General features: G+C 36.9%; 1 protein-coding gene across 1 annotated transcript; it reads right to left on the bottom strand.

The window, feature by feature from the left end:
* Positions 1-292: 292 nt before the first annotated feature.
* hsd3b7 (hydroxy-delta-5-steroid dehydrogenase, 3 beta- and steroid delta-isomerase) lies at positions 293-14,061 on the bottom strand. The gene is made up of 7 exons (XM_043234932.1): positions 14,038-14,061; positions 10,297-10,547; positions 7,958-8,113; positions 6,435-6,543; positions 4,872-4,971; positions 3,706-3,868; positions 293-1,717 (listed from the first exon to the last, which is right to left on the bottom strand). The coding sequence occupies exons 2-7, from the start codon at positions 10,454-10,456 to the stop codon at positions 1,302-1,304; spliced, it is 1,104 nt and encodes a 367-aa protein (XP_043090867.1). The 5' UTR covers positions 10,457-10,547; positions 14,038-14,061; the 3' UTR covers positions 293-1,301.
* Between the last annotated feature and the right edge of the window lie 684 nt (positions 14,062-14,745).

Below are 14,745 nucleotides of genomic sequence, written 5' to 3'. Positions count from 1 at the left end.
AGTTGGTTTTTGTGAGTCACTGTAATAATTCTTTAAGATCATGGTTCAGAGAGTAAAACTGCAATTATGTTACACACAAGGGATTTAGCAGCTTAATTATAGCAATTACGTTATTAAATATATAAAAAAACACCAATACAAGTTTTATGAGCTGCAAATGTTCTTATTAAATAACCCCAAAAGTGCTAGGAGGCAAATTATATAAATAGAACAAATAATCACAACAACAAATAAACTCATAGCACAGTAAATTTTCCTTTTGCTGAGTAAAAACTAGTCTGAAATCATGAGGTTAATCACAATTATTTTATTGCATTGACATAAATTAGTTTTCCCGTTTCACTGTTATGCTTCTCCTAATAAAACAGTGTTTGTCTTGAAACCATACTGGACAGTACACTTTCTGTGTATCACATTATCATACCACCAAAGCGATTAGAAATTTATTTTTGAGATTTTTTTAAGCCAATTAATTCTTGTTGGGTTTTTTTCCTCTCTTGTTTGTTTTTTGTTAAAGCGACAGTTGTGTTGCAGGGTTTTAAAGCAGGTTCAATCTCACTGTCCACTTGGTTCAAATGTGGATGAATGGCTATACAAGATTTGCACCATGCTGCTTTTGTAGGGATGTGGGTACATAAAATAGGAAGCTTACTCATGTACTTTTACAAGCAAGTACTGTTGTACTTAAGTAAAAATTCTGCCTTGACAACATAAATGAGTATTATTAGACCAGCAGTAGCTGTACTTTCACTCAAGTAATGTAGTTGTGTAAACTGTCCAATTCTGCATTTAACTAGTGGTATGCAGAAAGAAGATCTGAAAGCTAAACATGTCCTTGCACTATATCAGAACAAACTTTAAAAAAGCTTAATACTTAATACAATAGTTAAATTTGCCATTCTTTTAATAAAAAAACAGAACAGCAATGCTTCAAATAAACAATTAAATACTTTAATAATTAATTTATGCTTGTGCTCACTAGCACTTAATTGTCTAGTTTAACAGCTATGTTATGAAATGTTTTGACATCTTGGATTGCATAACATTTAATAAAGTGAGATCAGAACAACCTGATTACTATCAAAATAGCATCACTTGTACATCTGTATAAAAGTGCTTGTATTATGATATGCTGATTATATTATTAAGATGTGCTCTGAGTACGTGTGCACATACAGAATACCACGTCCAAATGTTCATCATCAGGTGAGAAGCCGTGACACACAGTCACAAAATCTCATCTTTCATTTTTGGAACCAGACGTGTTTGTGAAAACTGTCCTCCTGAGACTAAAGCAGCTGTTAGGTGTTTTTAGTGTGAGCTTCTAAAGGGAACGTGTTGACCCAGCTCTGTGTGCGGGCCAAGCAGTCCTCCCAGCTGTACAGCGGCCTGTACTGAAAGTGACGAAAAGCCTTGTCTGTGCAGACAGTGAAGGACGTGCAGGCCACAGCGAGTGTGTAACCGTTGAGAAGTGGGGTGTAGTTGTAGAAGGGCTTCAGGAGCCAGCGTATCAGGTCGTTCATCCATGCTATGAACCACAGCACCCACACCGGCACATGCAACGATCGAAAGTTGAAGGCCGACAAGAACTGCATGTTGAAGTCCTCGTAGCTCTTGTACGGGGAGTCGTCATAGCAGAAATAAAATTCCCCACCCATTCTATCGGGATGCTCCCGCAGAGCGCGCGCTGCTAGCAGGTGCATCCATGCCACGTTCCCTGCATGCACAAGAACATTCAAGGTATTTAAAAGATTACAGGGCTTATGCAACATAATTATAGCATTGTTAATGTCATTACATAAATGTATAAACAGCAGTGTTTTATGTACTGTTCCTTTTAATAAAGCCAGGAGTACAAGGGGGTCACAACATTAAATTCAATTCTAACAAATAGACTATGGGTTAATGCAACTAGAAATAATTCATAAAAAGTTCAATATTACTATATATTTTCTACATATTGTTTTATAATATACGTTTATTTTTTTCACATTGCGAATGCCTTTATATACAACAAATGGCTACCTTTTTAGGAAGGGGGTCCTTGCATGAATATTATTATTAGAAGTCTGTGTTATCAAAATGTTTAAAAACATATTAGATAAGTCCTATGACGGGCAGATTTTGTTCACATTCAAAGAAAAAGGAGTGGTTTGAAGGAGTGGAGTGCCAAACCCATCCTATTCTACCATACAAAGATATACTAGTGTATTAAATGTTATATAATCAGCCATTGAAACAAATGTTTTGCGAGCAATGTCATTTATTTGAATCATTATATAATCAAATGTTTATGTTTTCACAGAAATATTTATCAATTTGAGCATTTTTTTACTTTACTGATCTGATTATAGATTTATAAGACATGTAAAGGCAAGTGCATCCACCTATAAATGCTTGCCTTGCATTGGTTACTATATGTTAAAATCTGTCAGAAGTACAAATCAAGTTTTCTCTGCATGAATGTATTGTTCTGTTCCAGTAATGTGTTGGAGCTCAACCATGTTTCATCTAATTGTTTGCTGTACTGAAGTATGTGACCATGCTAATCGAATAGTCTGCAGCGGATCTCAACAGCATGAGAAGTGTCCTAGGAATTCATGACTCAGCTATGACCCTACCAAAGTTAGAACAGGGGGATTAACATCCCATAGAGCAAAGGATGCCAAAGATAACGTCTTTGCGTTGGGGACTTAATGCCATGTTTGGCAAGAGTTGTCTGTACTGTTAACCTATCAGATCCTGTAGAAATGGCATCATCTGATTCTCTTATTCATTGTCTTTGGCCTTTGTAAGTGTTGAGAATTCTTCCTTCAGTAAAATCTGTCTCCCATTTAAACTTCCAATTTGACTAACTTTATAACTAAAGCATTTCAAAGTTTAAGGGCCCAGGGGCCGGTTGCATGCAAGTCCTTAAGTAATTTGACTTGGCAGTATCCCCAAGATAAGGGATTTCCTTTGTTGCAATAAACGTCTCATCTGTCACCATAACCTAAGTGTTTATAGTAAGCATTTCAGGGTAGTTTCTGGAGATATACGGCAATGGGCGCCACAGTTGCTATAGTTACAACATCTCACAATAAACACAGATGTATATGTGGTTATACATTTTAGACAACATAATGAAATGCAAATCTAACCCACTCAAACAGGAACAAACATTAAATAAACGTGTGCGGCCAGTTTGCTTTGTGTACAGCGGTTACCGAGGAAACTGCCACTGATGGAAGGCTTAATAAAATGTGTGAATGAACTTATGTTTTGATGCTGCAAACATGTAGTTGTAAATCTGAACAGATGGATCGGAAAGAAGATAATGTATTATAAAAATCTAAACAATTAAGACTGATAAGTAATGATAAGTAATAGGTTTAAAATAATAATCGACAATGTAATTTTCTTTTTTTTAAAAATTGTGTAGACTTTTAGTTTTGTGAAACCTGTTTGTCATGCTTTTTATAGTCACTTTACAGGTTGGCATTTCGCCATAGTCATTGCCCTGCTAATCATAAATATTTTATTTGTGCAGGTGCTAAAAATGACTTACATTTTTGCTTAAAACTTTTGCTGATGCTGAGTTTGAGATGACTGAAGGGGGCTCTTTAAGGCCCTTAAATTTATTAAGGTAAAATAGTTACTAATGACTTTGTAGCAACGCTTAGGGGAATACAACTGTTCTGCTGTCCCCAGGAGTCTGACGGTTACCTGCATAGACCCTTCCGTGCTCTGTGTTCCGTGGAACTCCTCTGATCACCCAGCCACCTGTCCGCACCCCATTCTGATAGAAGTCCTTCATGAGCTGATGCTCTTCCCCGTAGATACCTGTTGGCCGCAGTGAGCATGTGTAGAGAGTGTTCCCTCCCTTTACCTAATCAAAGAGAGCGGGACAAAGGAGAGAGACAGTAATCAATAATTGACATCAGCAGAAAAACAAAGAGATAACCTTTCAATTATACTACAGACGCTGAAGATACATCAACAGCATTACGAAGATTTATGATATTTACTGGGAAAAGTCAATAAATGCATGGCTTGCTGAAACAAAAAGAGCAAAGGCGTAACTATAACTAAACCATAAATAATATTTTAAGGCTTACAACATAAGTTCTATGAGACATTCATATCCCTTGGGTTTGGGAGGGGTGCAGTATTACGCAAAGTCGGAAAATAGCAACTAGACCAATGGAATGAGAAACATTAGTTCCAATTTTACAAAAATATCAGTAGACTTTAAGTAGATTAAACCAAGTTAAACTTTCTAGCCTGGCAAAAAATGCAAATATATATAACATTTTCAACAGGGGTGTGAATTTTCTTTAATAGTTGTCTATGGCAGCACACACTTTTTGACAAAAACAGTTTTTATTATCATGACCTTAAAAAGGCATTACCAATGGCAAGCAACCAATGTTTGGTAACAATATTAAATATCAAAACTGATAAAAATGAGCTGGAAAGAAGAAAGAAGGGGGGTTGGGGGGATAAAAACCTCTGTGTGTTTGAGTGTGAGTGTGTTAGTCACTCTCCAAGGAAAATGTTAATGTTTTTAGCACGTGGCAGTAGCATTTGAAGCATTAGTTCCAATTTCACAAAAATATCAGTAGGTTTTAATTAAATTAAGTTAAACTTTCTAGTCTGGCAAAAAATGTGAATATATATAGTATGAATCTCCTAAATGTAATGCGTTTAGAAATACAGTAATTTAATCATTAAACTTCCTATGTGAGAATTAGAGATAGAAAACAGCTTTATCAATGACTTTTAAAAGAGGAGAAAGCTGCTTTTGTTCTTTAATCAAACACTGTGTGTTTGTAAATGCAGATTGTAGTTTTTCTATACAATTAAAAAGTCTCCACTGGATCCTATGGTACCTTTGTGCCATTGGCTCCTATCACCATTTTCTCAGCTGCAGCTTTGGTCTTAGGATAGGGCATCTCATGGTATATATTATATGAAGTATCCTCATTCCCTCTGTCAAAGAAGAAGAACAACACCAAGACTTAAAATCTGGATAAAATGAAATGGTAGTTAAGTAATACGTAACAGAGCTACTTTACACAGAGAAGCATTAAGTTAAGGCTTAAAACCTGGTCCTTAACTGAAATCATGTGTCCAAATGCCGTCAAATTATACCCAAACTCAGGCTGATAATGTTCACTCTCTTTGATGCCTATGCCTATTCCTATCCATCCTTGCAGAGTTAGTCTAAAATCTAAAATGTTTGGTACAATATTGGATACGTGGATGTATTATTTTTTGTTCTTTATGGTATAACTTTGGGTTTGAGCTGGGTTGGGTTATTTTCTTTAATAGTTGGCTATGGCAGCACAAACCTTTTATTTTCATGACCTTAGAAAGGCATTACCAATGGCAAGCAACCAATATTTGACAACAATATTAAATATCAAAACATTCCACAAGGACCTGATAAAAATGTGCTGGAAAGAAAGAAGGGAGGTTAGGGGGGAAAAAATCTCTGTTTGTTTGTGTGTGAGTGTGTTAGTCACTCTCCAAGGAAAATGTTAATGTTTTTAGCACGTGGCAGTACTGGAAGGCTATCAAGGCTTTGCTCAGTGTGCTGTTTTAATTACAGTTCTAGGCAAGATTCTTCAGTTAAAAGCCTGTGTTGCAAGATATTTGATACTACTTAAAAGTCATCATAAAGATGTCACCTGAGTAACTGATAAAACAGAGTGACACATTTCTCTTTGCTTGGTTTCGCTTTGATGGGCTTTCCTCGACCATTAAACCCACGTTTAAACATCAAAGCAAACAAAATACATTCAAAATCAGAACACAAAAATGAAGACGAACCAGATTCCAGATTCTTTGATGACTATTTACAGACCTGGCAACTGCTACCTCAGAAATCACAACGCTGGAACATGTGACACATCATCACAAGACACACAAGTGCCACTTAGCAGGCGACTAACAGAAAAACATAAACATAGACTCTCTTTCTATGTAAAGACATTTTGAAGCCTTGGAGCATTCTGATCAGTTTTGAAATATTCAGCTACTTTTTTTTGCATCCATAGACTTTTTGGTTGGTTTTGTACACAATTTACAAGAAACCTAATGTAAATATGTTGTCACAGGATAAGAATATTTGCCAAAATTGTCAGACGGAACTTTATAATCCCAAGACAACAATATTTTTTGAATATTTTTTTCTGAGATAGTTGGAATAGCAGTCACAGACCATGTCCATCTTGACTGCGGCCTGTTATTCTTCCACTTAAAAGATATTTCAAGCTGGAATGTTTTGTGGAATGTTGTGAAATTCTACATCATTCCAGAATGAGTTCACCATGTTGAAACCCTTCCCTTTGATTCTCTCAGATGTTCCCTCCAATACTTTGAATGTAAGACATATCACTGCGTGAAGAGTTCTCACATATATCAAACAGCTATCAAATAAATACACTTACCTGATGAATGTATCTCCTTTTACATTCGGACCAACCACCTCCATGGAGCTTGTATAGATCAAATGCTGAATACCGATTTCCACGCATGCGTTTATTACATTTTCAGTCCCTGATGGAGAACAACATCAAAAAAGAATAAATATTAAAACCATGTGACAAACAGCCTTAGGGTAAAGAAAACAGGGACGCTACCAAAAACAAAAGAAAGATTAATGAGAATCGTTAAGCTTCAAAATGACGACAATGGTTAAATTCCAAGTAAGGCTCTGACGCAGCTGGAACATCAGACAGAGTGAACACGAAAGCTATCAGCTGTTCAAATGCTTTCTGAAGTATCAGATATCAAGTGATAAGATGAAAAACAAAGGTAACCAGATGTGCATTGCCTTTTTTTTTTTACTATACAGATCATTCAGTGGTAAGATACATTTTCTAGAGAAATAAGGAGGAGTGCAAATGTGAGCGGAAAGGAAAGAATGATATGATAGGGAGAGGATCCAAAGGAAAGGAAAGTTCCAATACGAAAACACATTTATCATCTCTTGCCTTTTTTTCAGCGTATCCAGTGAGCTTGTCTGAATCTGTTAAAGCTATAATCACGCAGGTCTCAAGTTATTAGGAACCCTTAACCAATAAGGTCTACCACAAGCAGTCAGAATTGCAGACACGCTGATGAATAAGTGCGAAACAATGAAAGGTATGAGAGCGATCTGAACACATAAATAAATCATATCTGTTGTTATATAGATGTTTTTACTCAGTGCTAGAGTTGACCTTTTTGATTAAACTGCATGTGCTCCATTTAACAAAGCCATATGATCTGTCCAGACTAGCAGGAGTGTTTGTTGTACAATAGCTGTGGACTACGGTTAAAAAACACATATCTTATGCTCATTTTATCACATGTAGGAAGAAAAATATGAGAATTCCCGCCACCTTTGTGAGAGTAAATGATGCATTTCCGGACCAAACAGACTGTAAAGCCTTAAGGTTACTGGAAATGTCATCAAAGGAAAACTGTGGGAGACACCAAACATGCAAAACGCCTACTAACATTTACTATAACAATAAAATACCCACTACCATTTCAGGACAGTAAGATGCTTTTAAAAGAAATTCTGACTTTTTTCAGAAAGTACAGCACTTTGAATTTTGTTTGTCAAAGAATTCTGGAAAAAAAATCATGGTTTCAATTAAACACTGGCAATAAGAAGAAATTAATTTTATTTATTTGCTTGTTTGTTTGTTATTTTAGTATTAGAACATTTTCTGAAGAATCATGTGAAACTAAAGACTGGAGTAATAACTGCTGAATACAGTTTTTTTAATATATATTGTAAAGACAATATCATATTTTTTAATACAGCCTTGGTGGGCATAAGAGACCAAAGTGTTTAACAGGAGTGTATTTTTAATCCTGTAGTAATCTCCTAAATCTAAAAAGTGCAAAATGCGGACATCTCTTCTACAAAACCATTGTCATCTGTCCTCTTTTGTTTTTTTTAATCTTGTCCTTCACTCACCTTGTACATTTACAGCGTAGATTGCCTTCTCAGGGACCTTATACCACACGTCAACCAAACTAGCTGCGTGGAAGACCAGGTCTGCTCCCTGAAAGGCATCACGTACGCTCCCATAATCTGTTATATCTCCAGGTACCGCCACCACCTTCACATGCTCTGTGAATAAAAGATGACGATATTGTTAGAGGTCTGATATGCAGTCGTATCTATATAAAGGGTTTTCAATAAGTCAGCTGTCATGCAAACAGAGAGCTGTTGCAAACTGATGTGACTAGTACATAAAATGTAATAAGTGTTATATAGTGAAAAGATTTCAATAGTAGTCGAGTCTACTGACAAACTGTATTCCCTGTAGCACAACAAAGTGTGGTTCATGGATTCCAGTGAATAAGGGTGTAACCAAGGTCATTTTTGACAACATCCTGTTATCACTAAGATTCACCGTGGGAAGCTTCCTGATGTAATTTTTTGGATCATAATAGAGTATTTATAATAATTGTCATTACAATCAAGAACACTATCTAAAACAGGAAGCAAACAATAAACTCCATATACTTGGTGGAAGCAACACCCCTGTATTGGTAAACAAAACGCATTGTTATCATTCTCTGTAGCAATTTTAGAAGGAACACGGTCATTCATGACTGCTCTGCAAAGAAATGTCTGACGTTTCCACTTGCTAGACATGTGCATTCAATAACTACACAGAATTACAGGTTTTTAAACCACTACACAAGACAGACAATAATTACTTTAAGCTGACAGCTGCCATGCACTGCAGATGTTAAAAATAAACGCGCCCCAGTGATCCCTCACATCTTTCTGATGGTTAATTAACTTTATAATTAACATTAATGTTATTATTAAGCTTTACAATAGTTTACATAAAGTCTGCCTATAAACAAAGCTTTCCAAGCAGGCAATCACATACAAAAATCGCTATGCAAGTAGGTCAAAGTTATTTAACCCATATCTGTAGTAATTTGGACTTTGACCACACGTTAAGCTGTTGTCCGTTTTAAGTATCTTTGTGGAAGTAAAGTGAACTTCAGCCCATTAGACTCCGAGGTAAAAAGGACCAGATAAGACAGGACAATGGAAACTCACTGTATGAGATAAAAGAACAAACTGTGACTAAAAAAAAAAAGGTGACACATTGAAAGCAGCTGAATTCAAAGTCTAACTTCCTGTGCGCATCGATTTCTCTGGCTGATGTTGCATAATGATATAGTGCAAAAGGACTCAAAAAGGACTGCCTCAGCGCTATATAATTGCTGACAATGAGAGATCCTTTTCTCCATAATAATGAGATTAAAGAGGGTGGGTGAATACAGTAAATAAGATCACAAAAACGTATTGTACGAAGCAGGACATCGGCCGAATGGAGCATCCTGGTGGTGCAAAGACTGGATGGAAATGACTGGTGTGGCTTGACCTTACAAATTTAACCATGACTGAACACACACCAATAAAACCCAGGTTATGAATGAACGTTTCCATTTCCTCAGTATTTTCAATGCTCTTTCCCGTTATTACAGTCATACAAATAACAGATGTTTCCCCTGGGCACTTACAGAAACTACACCCTATACAGTGAACATCACGAATGCAGACAAATTCTAGTTAATAATAATAATAATAAAAAGGGTTTCTTTAAAGATGCGCACTTCTGTGTCTAACCACAACGCGGACATTTTTTTTCCCCAAGCCTCCATGAAAACTGTTATCATTTAAAAGAACATACACCCGACATCTTTCATTCTGGTCTATAAATGAGATATTTATCAGTGTTTATAAAAAAAACATACTCCACGTCTCTGGGTTTTGCGGCGTTCTTTACAACACAACCACTTGGTTACCAGGGAGACAACAGTGTCATTCTGAGAAACGAGAGCATCTCGACAAGAAGGCATGTATGATTTAGAAAAACAAACTATGAAAAAAAATACCACAATATACCATTTTATGAGGCATGTCACTTCCAGTCAAAATTCAAAAACATAACCATCAGAAATTTTGCAAGTATGTCAATTTATTCTAGCTATTAACCCTAAACCTACCCTAACAGTCGTAGACATGTATTTGTGAATTAATGAGAATTAGTTGGCGTGTAGTTAAGTTACTTATAGTTAGCAGAATGTCTAAAGTGGAGCATCAAATTAAAAAGTAATCCATTAACTCGGTTAGTCCAAATGTGAAACGTTTTCTGTTTGTGACATCAAAGCAAAGTAACTACACAAAAACACGAAATGTTCAACAACAAGTCATTTTAAAGACTGTGGCCACTATAACAGGCTCGTAATCATTACAACGAACAGTTCGTTTCGAGTTTTTCTTACCTGTACTGCGACTTTGCAGACTCGGGTAGACATTTTTGTCGAAAAGCCTTATCTCTTTGATATTTTCTTCCTTCTCCAGCAAAACCCTCAACAGGTGCTGCCCGAGAAAGCCGCATCCTCCTGTTATTACGTAGGTCAACTTCGATTTCTCACGAGACATATTATTAGTCCGTTGAATCCTCTCCCGGTGTTGACTGGAGCGTTTATCCGTCAGTGTTTACCGAGCCGGTCAGCCGCTCAGCCGCTCAACTCTGCGAATGTAACGGAAAAGAAATCCCAGCGTGTTCAAACAGCTAAACCTAAACCTCCCCATAGAGGCTCCTCCTACTCTTGGCCCGGCTATATATCCACTATATATGGATTTTAACCCATAAAAAAACATTTTTCATTTTATAAAGCTCTTCCCTAGTGATGTTTAAGTTCATAACGTTTAGACGATATAAAGGGTCTCAATGAAATATATGAAGCTGTCACTTTGAGAAGATGACTATATCAAAGCTCCAAAACGTATGTTAAGAAAGATTTTTGGTACACGTTGTCTGCAGGGTCTCTACTATTTCTATTTGTATTTGCATATATTTATTTTTGTTGAGTGTGGTCACCGAGTAAGCAAACATCTAGAGGATAACTTTTTTATGCAATACAATGCAGTTCCAGTAAATACAATATCGCAATGCCAAAATACTGTGCTAATTGAGAAATTTAAATGTGGCAAAAATTGCACACTAACGACGTAGAAATACTTGTAGCATTGATTTAAAATTTACTAAGGACACATTATTTGGATGCTTTCATGCCTGGGAAACCTTTAAAGAACAGCGAACGTTAAAATGCTGAAACGCACTTTCTTTAAGAAATATTTGACCTATTCGCTCAAGTAAATATTATAAAGTATAAATCAAGCAAATATTTTACCATAGGTTAACAGGAAACCAATATGGACTATTTTCTACATAGATAACCGTAACTTGGCATGAAGTCACGCATTATTTGGTCCAGGCACAACACATTACATCAACACTATGATATCAGCATGAATCAGGGTTATTTTGTGTGTGCAAGAAATTTGAGTCTGCTTTTATATGACTGAAACGTTAGACCCATCTATATGCTGTTGTGACCTGTTTGGGGCAGAGTAGTTAAAAATTAACAAGATGATCATATCTTTAGTCACAAAAACAATCTCCAGTCAAGGACAGGATCATTTAACCCATATCAAACGTAATTTTACCCGGTAAAAGCGAGAAGCGTGTTAGCATTTAAATGTTAAAAAAACGTCCTACACCAGCAGTTTCAAAACTGCTTCTTTTTGCATAATCTTCAACGTCTTCAGCGCTGCATGGGAGAGAATTGTAGATGAAAGCAAATTTAAGCAAGAGGATTGGCAAAACTGTTTAGCAGTTGATATATTGCTAAAGTTGTTACATCAGCTCAACAGCTCTTTACCTTAAGAGCTGAAACATTACAAGCAAAATAATCATAAGACTATCAGCCACATATCAGCCGCATGTTTAGTGCTAATGATTTTAATTGTAAGTAAAATGCTAATTCTTTAAGGGCCCGGTTAAAGATAAATAGGCCCATCAGTCTTATATAAATTAGGCAATATTTATTTACAAAGCCATCATTTACTCAACTTCGTGTCATTGCAAACCTGAATTTCTGTAGGACATGAATTTCTTTCTTCTGTGGAAAATAATTTAAGAAATTTGTCCATAAAAGGTAAAATGGTTGAGTAATATTTTACAAAAATGTTGACAGAAATTCTAGTAGCCTAGAGATTTCCGCTATGCCCCGATGAACGGTGCGGTGCTATGTATTCATCTTTGTTTCTCCTCTCTTGAGTTACCTGATTTCAATTAAATCAGCTAAATATGTTACATAAGTGAAGCGCTGGCAGCATGTTACACAACTGCAGAATGTTCCAGAAATCACTTGGTGACCGACTATATAACGCAATGTGATATGCTTTTGTATTTAAAATGCAATTTATTAACAAAATGACGTGATTACAATACAGCTATGACAAAGCTGTTTTCAATTTCTGAACAATAGTCATTTTGATTTCAAATACGAAGTTATTTAAAAAATTAGACGAAAATCCTTTTAAACCCCCCAAAAAACAGCTTAATATATGTATAAAATGAATGCATTTTACATTTATTGTTCCCAAAGAGGTACAAAATCACTTTACTTAATTAAATGTTCACTTTCACTGGAATCTTACAGCGTCCTGTGCAGCTGCATCACTGCCTGGTTTGGGAATTGCACCGTATCGGATCGCAAGACCCTCCAGAAGATAAGCGAGTACAGCTGAAAAGATCATTGGCGTCTCTCTGCCCTCTATCACGGACATTTACACCACACGCTACATCCACAAAGCCCACATTATAGCACAAGACTCCACACATCCCTCACATAAATTATTCACCCTCCTGCCATCTGGAAAGAGGTACCGGAGCATTCGGGCCCTCACAACCAGACTGCTGAACAGTTTCTTCCCGCAAGCCATCAGACTCCTCAATAATCACATCTGGATGGTCTTTCTGTTCCATAGGCATCCTTGCACTTCCTATTTATTGTAGTTTGTATTTTGTGTTCTTGCACTGATTCTGTCTTTGCACTAGTTTGCACACTGGGCTTTGCACTCTACTTCCTTGCTGTTTGCACCAGTCTGCACACTTTGCACTTTATGCGGCTAAGACACTGTCTTAGCTCAGTATGTGAGGTTTTTTGTATTGCGTGTCACTTCATGTAGCACCAGGTCCAGGAGAAACGTTCTCATTTCACTACGTATATGCTATATGTAGTTGAAAAAAGCCTCCATCTTATTCTTCCATTCTTTATTCTAAATATATTTTTAAAAACAAACCTTTTTAGACTTGAACTATTTTACCTAATGCATGTTTTCTTTAAAAAAAAATTAATTAATTAAAAAAAATTAATTAAAAACACAATTCGCCTACGTGTACCGCGTTAAGCTAACAGACTTGTCAAAGCGCTCCTTTGTTGGTTTTGATTGTACCTTTGCCCTCATTTGCAAGTCACTTTGGATAAAATGTGTACACAGGCTATATAATGTCACTTAGCCGTACGATTTTATTTCAGTTCTCTTTTAGGCCTTTAATCTCCCCGGCTCACCTCACGAGCGGCCAGGAGCGCACCTCTCCGCATTAAATAGCGGTCGCTGCCGGTGACTCGGGACTATGTCAGTCTGGGACCAGTTCCGATCAGGAAACACAGAATAACGTCACACAGACACGACTAACAAAGAGGAACTATTTCGGAGTGGCCAAGAAGAATGAATGAATGAATGAATGAATGGTTTGCGATGACGCGTCCCGTCTTTCACCGCGAAACAGCGCACGTCTTGGCAACAATAGCCGCCCTAAGGTTTCCTTTGCAGAATGAGTGAAACGTTTCAGTTCACTGGTTTGGCTTTCACGGAAACTGAAACGCTATGCCAGCTTCTTTTGTGTCCATGTCGCAGTTTCACAGTGCGATGACTGAGTCGGGCCGCGTATTTCACACAGCGGGTTTGGCTACCTCTGTAAACTAAAAATAACTTGCACCTCAAAAGAAACACATCAGCATCATTTTAACCCATTTCATCCTCCCCTGCTCCATTTTCTTTGCTTAAAAGGTCTTACAGATAACAATCCGAGTAACTGCAGACATAGATGATGTTAGGCAGGTGGTCTATACAAAACACATGCACTCCTGTTTGAAAGGAACCCTTACCTCAGTAAATGTCATTTTCTTCAATGAATCCAATGAGCTCAACCTCTTCTGCTTCCTGTATTAATTTTTGAGAGGGGGGCGCGTCTTCCTCTCTGCAAGCTGCATGCTTCCGCCTCACATTAAACGGCTCGATTACAGGAACATGAAGAAGAGGAAGAAATCAAGGGATTTTGTTCGAAATAATTGGCCATCCGTAACTAAAATGACAAAATATATTCATCTTAAACATCTACAGTATATAGTCTATTATTTGAAACAATAGAATAAAACGTACAAAAATCTGAAGACCGTTTAGAAATTCAACTCTCAAAAGCTTAATCTGCTGTTGCCTCGACAGCAAGACAGATAATGCACATCCTACTAAATCCTACAGGAATGCTGGTCAGGAGCCACGAAGCAGCCTGAAAAGCTTTAGCTTCAGCAAAATGCACAACGTAGGAGCTAAAAGTAGTGGGGAAAAATACTGACATGAACAACCGAGATCAGTTCCTGTTAAATTAAAGTGGACCGTGCCATGAGATTGCATTCTTATGGTGTTGTGTGGGGTAATGTAATTGGATTGTGAAACAAAATAGGAGTCAGCTATTTTTTAGTATCAACTGTGTGCCAATATCACGTCATCTTGCCAAGGCAAGTATCTGCTAAACAAAACAGTTCAAACATTATTCTGTTCTTTCTCCTTTAGGCTAACACAGACTTTTGAAATGC

This window comes from Puntigrus tetrazona, chromosome 3, assembly GCF_018831695.1.
Source record: "Puntigrus tetrazona isolate hp1 chromosome 3, ASM1883169v1, whole genome shotgun sequence".
NCBI lineage: Eukaryota > Metazoa > Chordata > Actinopteri > Cypriniformes > Cyprinidae > Puntigrus > Puntigrus tetrazona.
Note: the sequence above shows the minus strand (reverse complement) of the source record. Positions and strands in the feature narration are given on the sequence as shown.